The following is a 7,523-nucleotide window of genomic DNA, read 5'->3' on the forward strand; positions in this document are numbered from 1 at the left end:
AGCATAGTAAAATGAAGGCCCTTTTACCTATCTTCCTGAAGGCCAACCCTAACCCATTTTTCAGGGGTACTGGGGATTGAAGCCAGGGCATTTGCCCAGAGCTCCATCCCCAGCCCTTATTTTGAGATGGTCTTCCTGAGTTGTCAAGACTCAAATTTGAGGCCATATGCACACATGAACCCCATTAGAAATTTATAAGAAACATTTCTTGAGGTTCTGAAGATCAAACTCACCGCCTCATGCCTGAAGGGCACACTCTACCTGAGCCTCACCCCCAGCACAAGAAAGCTAATGTGATGTGCATGTCAATAATCCCCTGCCTACTGAATTGCCACTTGGTTTCAGACAATAAAATCTGTATGTTTGAGGTGAAGAACACAATCATAAGAATAAATCTGGATGTCGTGGACAGGCCTGATGTCCTTCACCAGCTGCATCAACTCCTTCCGAACCTGGTCAAATTTCATGTGGTTGATCTCAGTCCAGAAACCCCAGAGGATTTCATCAAAGCTCTCCAGAGGGGCAGGGTACTTTGCTTGTTCCAACAGCAGGCTGCCGGTGTGGCTCAGCAGGTTCTTAAGAGCAGTCAGGGGGATTTGGTTCCCACAGAAACTGAAGGTTTTGAGCTGGGAACAGTGACCCAGGGCTGGTGAGATGGCATTTAGCTGGGACTCTGTTATCTCACAAAACTCTAAGACCAGGGTCCCAAGGGTGTGTGCCACCTTCTCCAGCAGGACCGGGAAGGGCTCAGGACTCATATCTTTCATGGAAAAAGAGCTGAGATCCAGACACTTCAGTTGATCAGTGCTCGGACACATGGACAGATGCTTTAAATCCTTCTCCTTGAGCGGACAACCTCTCAGGGAGGGTGTTTTCAAGGGGGTCTGACTCCTGGAGAGAAAGCAAAGAGTTACTTCTGGTGAATGAAGGCACCAAGTGGATATAGTGGGAAATGGTAGAAGAGAACTGTTTAATCTGAAACCCAAGGTCGCCCTGTCCTTCTGATGATGGTGGACCCCCAGGACACTGCGGGTTGCAGAATCTGCTCCAAAACATCACTCAATTTCAGGGTGAGCCTTTCACCACCACTTGAGTGACCAGGTGAGTCCATCATCTCTAAGGCTCCTCCCCAAGGAGGAGCCAAGCCCAAGGCCACAGCTCTGGCGACAGGAGGTCAGGGGGATTCATGTATGAAGGACAAACCCAGGCAAGATGTAGAAAACCAACCGGGGTTATCCACCTGGGAAGCTCACACCCTGTATCCTCCATCCCTCCTCCTCACCCTCAACTCCAGAATCACCACCTGAGGCTCAGAGCAGCCTTCCCCAGGGGGGGCATTGGGGGCGGCTCCTCTGCTCCCCTCTGGAGAGCACAGAGCTTCCCTGTTGCAAGGTGCAGGTATGGGGGCTTCCCTCCTCCAACGCCCTCTCCTCTACCCCGTCTCCCACCTTCGCTGGACAGGCCTCCCAGGAAGGAACCCCACCCACCCTCACTAGCTCCTTTCCCCTCCAACTGGCTTCCCAGCATGGTGGCACTTCTCAGACCATGCACCACGGTTTAGCCCTCTGCTTCTGTGTGGGTGGTGATGAGACCCTCCTTCAGGACTGAGCAGGGGACCAGACCCGGAGGTCACTCGGTCACTCTCCAGCATCTCCTTCCCTGACATGGCCAGTGGCCAGGGCACAAGCCCTTTTAATGCTCGGTAAGCAAAAATGGCTTTTGTGGCAATGCGCACCCCTCATGCTTACAGAAGGATTTTGTGCACCGCTCTGTAGAGGAAGAAGACATTGTTCACATAGAGCTCGCGGAGTTTTTTCACCTTCCACAGTTGAAGGCTGAATCTATGGGAAAACCACCTATTTACGAGTGACTGGTGAAGACCTGCGGGCTCAAGTCGGAGAGATGGAGGATGCGAAGGTTCCTCATCTCCATCAGGCAAAAACAAAAATGTTCCATTATTTCTCGAGTACAATGCTGAGCATTCACCTCCAGTTCCTGCACATAGTACAATGGCAGAGTCCTCAGGAATTGAGAGAGTTTCAAGTAGAAACTCCCAATCTGCAGCTTCTCGCAGTATATACGGACCACCCCCTTTCTCTCCTCCACCCACTCCCTGAGGCTGCCAAGGAATCTTTGGAAGACTTTGTCCAGATCGAAATCTATGAAGATCTTCAAGTGTGGCTTCGCTGCTCTTTGACTACATTTCTCTCTTTCCTTTGGAGACATGGCCTCTTGTGAGCAGGCACCCAGTGAGGCTCTGGACCACTCATTGCAGCTGTCCTGATTCACTTCCCGAAAATCGATTGCTTTCAGTTTCCATTTCCTATGGAGAAAATGGGAAGGAGTTTCGAAAAATAGACAAAGACTCGCCCAACTTCCAACCTGTGCATTAGACCCCAGTGAACCCCTTGTTCTGGGTGGCTACTCCTCTGCTCTCCTATGTTTCTCCATGCCCTTTCCCCTTGAATCCAGCCAGGGACCCTTCCTGTGGAGGGGGCAGGGCAGCCTCCTCCCTGGCACCACCTGATCCACCCTTCACCCTGTCCCGCCTCCCCCAGCTGTCTCTTCCTGGGCCAGCCTCACCTGGTGTAAACGTTCTGGAAAATCAGCAAGTCTAGCCCATTCAGCAGGGTTTTTAAGGCCTTCACATCTCTTGTCTTCAGCAGGTACTCCACAGGCAGACAGGCCAAGAGGCAGGACAGCACCATTTTCTTTCCCATCTCCATGTGAGCCCCCATTATAGCCTCCTTGTACAACTGTAGGGTGAGCACCCTGGGCAGGTACTCCAGATTGGGGATGGGCAAGGCCTCGTTGCGCAGTGCGTTCTGTATCACCAGGTCCTGGAGTGTGGGTATGGTCCTGATGCTCATCCTGTTGAATCTGCAGGGAACAGAGGTACCCTTTCATGCCAAGCCTGAAAAACCCCTCCTCAACCAGTTGAGGTTCAAATCCAGGTAAGCCACAGCTCTGTGGTGGTGGGGATCAAATCCCCAGTATCCAGTTTCCACCTCTGGTCCTCCCAACTCTAATCCCACTGGTTATCAAGCAGTCTGAAGGCTCACCAGTCCCATTATGGACAGGTGACTCCTCCTCACTTTTGAGATCCTGGGGAGTGAACCAAGGGCTGAATGCATGCCAGACAAGTGCCTTACCACTGATCCCAAACCTAAACCTCACTTAGGACCCCCTTAAAGAGAATAGAAATGTCACAGGGCCAATGCCCAGCTTGGTGGCACAAGCCTGTAATTCTAGCAACTTGGGACACTGAGGAGGACTACAAGTTCAAGTCCAGCCTCAGCAACTTAACAAGACCCAAGGCCGTCATGAGAGAACCAATCAGAATAAAAAATTGAAAGGGCTAGAATGTGGCTAAGTGGTAAAGCACCCGGAGTTTAATCCCCATTACCAAAAATTAATTTTTTAAAAAATGAGAACCTCAAGTTCAAGGGCAGACTGGGAAACTGAGCAAGACCTTGTCCGAAGCTCAAGATGTGGTTCAGTGGTATTAAGCTTGCCAAGCATGTGAGGCCCTGGGTTCAATTCCCTGTACCACACATACACACACAAAACCTTATACATATGTGGACATGTACAGATGTAAATCTAGATATAGCTTTTGCTTAGGGCTGTGCTGAGTGTGGTAGCTCAGTTATATAGGAGGTTACTGAGCCCACATATAGCCTTGGATTAGATACCCATCGGACCACAAAAATGAAAATCAGAACTTTTTGTTGCTGAACTTAGAGGAAGTTTATTTGGGGTTCCTGGTTTCAGAGGTTCATTCCATGGACAGCCAGCTCCATTGCTCAAGAGGCAGAAGAACATGACCAAACAGAGCCTCAGAAAAGCTGATCAGTACAGGGCAGCCTGAAGTGGTGGGCATGGTGCCAAGAAACTTTAACAGGGGTTCATGGGATGCTTTCACTATATCCCTTGTGGCTTTGAAACTTATATGTTTCTCCCCCCACCCCCCACATCTTCTTTTCTCTAACTTTCTCTTTCATGATCTCCTTGATGTCCTTCCTGATCTCTCCTTCCTAATCCCATTTTCTTGAATAACCTCTATAAAATCCCCCTGTTCCTGAGGATAGGCAGAAGCATAGGCTTTGGGACACTAGTCCCTGTGTTTCTTCTTTGCTAGCAAAACAATAAACCTTTTTCCCTTTTTCTCAATATCTTGTCATTGCTATTGGATCTGCATGGAGGATGTGGACCAAGCCTTTGGTGGCAAAAATATAAACCCAATGACACACCCACAGGGACCTATTTCCTCCAGCCATACCTCACCTGCCTAGAGTTTATCACCCAGTATGTAGTCCTATCAAATCTGTTAAATAGATGAATGTATGATTATGGATCTTATAACCCAATCCTCTCACCCCTTGCATTAACACTTGAAACTTTGGGAGAATACATTCTATCCAAACTGTGACACCAAAATCCAGTAATAAAACACTGATATAAAAATGTATACATCACATACATGTACACATATTCCTTTGTTTTACGGTGATGGGGTTTGAACCCAGGTCCTCGTACTAGGCAAGTCCTCTAACACTGAGCACACCCTCACCCTGTTTTAAGCTCTAAATATAAAATAACTTGTAAAATCACAATACCACAAATTCCATGAACTGTCATTTAAAGGAATATAGACTACATATGCAAATTGTCAAGACAATTCAAAATCAAATAGCTAGCTCTTGCTTAAAAATTTTGGACTGGGCCAGGTGCAGTGGCACATGCCTGTAATCCCAGCAGCTTGGGAGACTAAGACAGGAGGATCTTGAAAGCCAGCCTTAACAATGGTGACCCTTGAGAATATTTTCACCAAATATGAGCTTGGACTTGAGACCACAGAGAAGATTTGACTACCAGCCCTGGGAAGGCCACTTTTCCATATCTGAAGCCACTGAAGGTGGAAGCTGTGGGTACCTCTCAGGATGTTGGGGAGAAAGAAATGTAGGTCAAAGTGTGGGACCCTCTCATCATGGCAGCCACCACCTGGAGCCTTTCACTGTCAGAGTTCTTCCTACAGAGGCATTTCCCAGGCAATGCTGAGCCCCACACAGTGCCAGGGTCCTTTTTCCTAGAAAAGCAAAGTCTAAGGAACAATGATATTTTAAAGAGTGTTAGATAATAGTGAGGCATGGTGGTACAGGTCTGTAGTCCAAGAAACTGGGGAGGCTGAGGCTGGGGGATTGCAAGTTTGAGCCTGCCTCAGCACTTGAATTTAGTAAGACCATCAGCAGCATATCAAGTCCCTGTTTAAAAATAAAAAAGGACTGGGGAAGCCAGGCACAGTGGTGCACACCTATGATTTCAGCAGCTCAGGTGGCTGAGACAGGAGTATCTTGAGTTCAAAGCCAGCCTCAGCAATGGTGAGGCACTTAGCAATCACTGGAACCATATCTCTAAATAAGATACAAAAATAGGGCTGGGGATGTGGCTAAGTCGTTGAGTGCCCCTGATTTCAATCCATGGAACCCCCGCCAAAAAAAAAAAAAAATAAGTACTGGGGATGAAGTTTAGTGGTCAAGGGCCCCTGGTTTAAATTCTCGGTATAAATAAAAGCATGTCAGATAAGAGTTATATGATGTGTTATATGATAATATTTATATGGCTATTTTGGACTATTTTATGCTCTAGGCTCTAACAGACTAGACTGAAAATCAAAATGCAGTAACCCATATTAACACTCAAACAGAAATTAAGTTGATATATGACCTTTGTAAAAATCAGGAGAGAAAGAAGACAAAACCTGAATTGCCAAACAGGCCTGTGTCAATGGCACAACAAGTTTTAATCCTTATGTCTTTTTGTGCAATCAAAAATTCAACAACAGGAACCAGGCATAGTGGCACATGTGTGTAATCCCAGCGGCTTAGGAGGCTGAGGCAAGAGGATAGAGAGTTCAAAGCCAGCCTCAGCCATTTAGAGAGGCCCTAAGCAACTCAGTGAGACCCTGTCTTAAAAATAAAAAAAAAAATCAAAAGGGCTGGAGATGGGGCTCAGTGATTAAGTGCCCCTGAGTTCAATTCCCAGTACAAAAAAAAAAAAAAAAAAAAAAACAATAATAACAGGGATAGGGAAGAAGCTCAGTGGAACAGTGTTTGCCTAGCACATGTAAAACCTTGGGTTCAATCCCTGGTACCAAAAAAAAAAAATTGCTAGCAAAAATACTATCTTTTTTTTTTTTTTTTTTTTTTTTTTTTAATGTATCCTGGGGATTGAACCCAGGGGTGCTTTACCAATGAGCCATGTTCCCAGTTCTTTTTATTTTTTATTTTGAGACATGATTTCAGAATGTTGCTTAGGGTCTTGCTAAATTGCTAGGGCTGGCCTTGAACCTATGATCCTCCTGTCTCAGTCCCCAAAGAAGCTGGGATTATAGGTGTGTGATACCATGCCCGGCTTTGTCTCATAAGTTTTGACAAAAATCATGAAGTGTTTTGTGCTGTGGGTATAGCTCAGTGGTAGAGCATGTGCTTTGTAAGTGTGGTGTCCTGGTTTTTATCCCATACCTCCCCCAAAGCCACACAACTTTATGATTTATTCTGTGATAGAATTCTGTGGATTGTGAGGGCTACTCTTAAAAACTGATGACCACTCTTGTGTTACCAAACTTGGAGAGCAGCAGCCCTCTGATCCTCCACACTCATTTTAGAAACAGAGCTTCCTGGGAACATTTAGTCTCCTACCCCATTAAAGTACAGATTACCTTCCTTCCTTCCTTCCTTCCTTCCTTCCTTCCTTCCTTCCTTCCTTCCTTCCTTCCTTCCTTCCTTCCTTCCATTCTTTTTTGTTGTTTGTTTGTTTGTTTTTATTTTTGGTACTGGGGATTGAATCCACCTATTGCAGGGCAGAAAGTGAAGCATATGGATAAATAAATCAGTGTGTGTGTGTGTTTTATTAGAGTTTAATCCAGGGATGCTCTACCATTGAGCTACATTCATAGCCCTTTTATTTTTTATTTTGAAACAGAGTCTAACTTGCCCAGGCTGGCCTCAAACCTTCCATCCTCCTGCCTCAGCCTCCCAAGTCACTAGGATTATAGGTATGTGCCACTGTGCCTGACCAACAAACTACTCTTTTTACCATGTCTACCTCACTCAGAAATATTCAATGTTTATTTTAACTAGATTAACTTGTTTCATGAAGCCCTATTAGATGGAAGAAAACTAAGTCCAGTATTTAAATTATATTTCACTTAATTCTAGATGTAAAGATATTTAAAATTAAAAAGAATTTCTGAAAACTCAGTCTGTTTAGAATCACAAAAAATGGAGCACATGTGTATGGACACATATAAATAATTCAATTATTATTAAGTTTAATTTGTTTTGAGATAGGGGCCTCACAATGTTGCTTATGCTGGCAGTGTTCTTGGAATCCTCCTGCTTAGCCATGGGGGAGCAGTTGGAATTATAGGACTGGGCTACCATGCCTGACTTCAGTTTAATGTTATACCCCTTCCTTCCTTCCTTCCTTCCTTCCTTCCTTCCTTCCTTCCTTCCTTCCTT

The 7,523-nt window shown here is 45.7% G+C and overlaps 1 protein-coding gene across 1 annotated transcript; it reads right to left on the reverse strand.

Moving 5' to 3' along the window:
• Positions 1 to 341: 341 nt before the first annotated feature.
• LOC139707387 (PRAME family member 12-like) lies at positions 342 to 2,870 on the reverse strand. The gene is made up of 3 exons (XM_071618621.1): positions 2,584 to 2,870; positions 1,865 to 2,323; positions 342 to 891 (listed from the first exon to the last, which is right to left on the reverse strand). The coding sequence occupies exons 1-3, from the start codon at positions 2,868 to 2,870 to the stop codon at positions 342 to 344; spliced, it is 1,296 nt and encodes a 431-aa protein (XP_071474722.1).
• Between the last annotated feature and the right edge of the window lie 4,653 nt (positions 2,871 to 7,523).

Source organism: Marmota flaviventris, chromosome 10 (genome assembly GCF_047511675.1).
Source record: "Marmota flaviventris isolate mMarFla1 chromosome 10, mMarFla1.hap1, whole genome shotgun sequence".
NCBI lineage: Eukaryota > Metazoa > Chordata > Mammalia > Rodentia > Sciuridae > Marmota > Marmota flaviventris.

Bases quoted from the DNA above. Each gene is read 5' to 3' on its own strand.
- LOC139707387 (XM_071618621.1), bottom strand. From the start codon at position 2,870: ATGAGCATCAGGACCATACCCACACTCCAGGACCTGGTGATACAGAAC. The intron at 2,324-2,583 runs GTGAGGCTGGCC...TTTTCTCCATAG, and splicing joins TTCCAGAACGTTTACACCAG to GAAATGGAAACTGAAAGCAA. The intron at 892-1,864 runs GTAAATAGGTGG...CTTTCTCTCCAG, and splicing joins CAGGTCTTCACCAGTCACTC to GAGTCAGACCCCCTTGAAAA.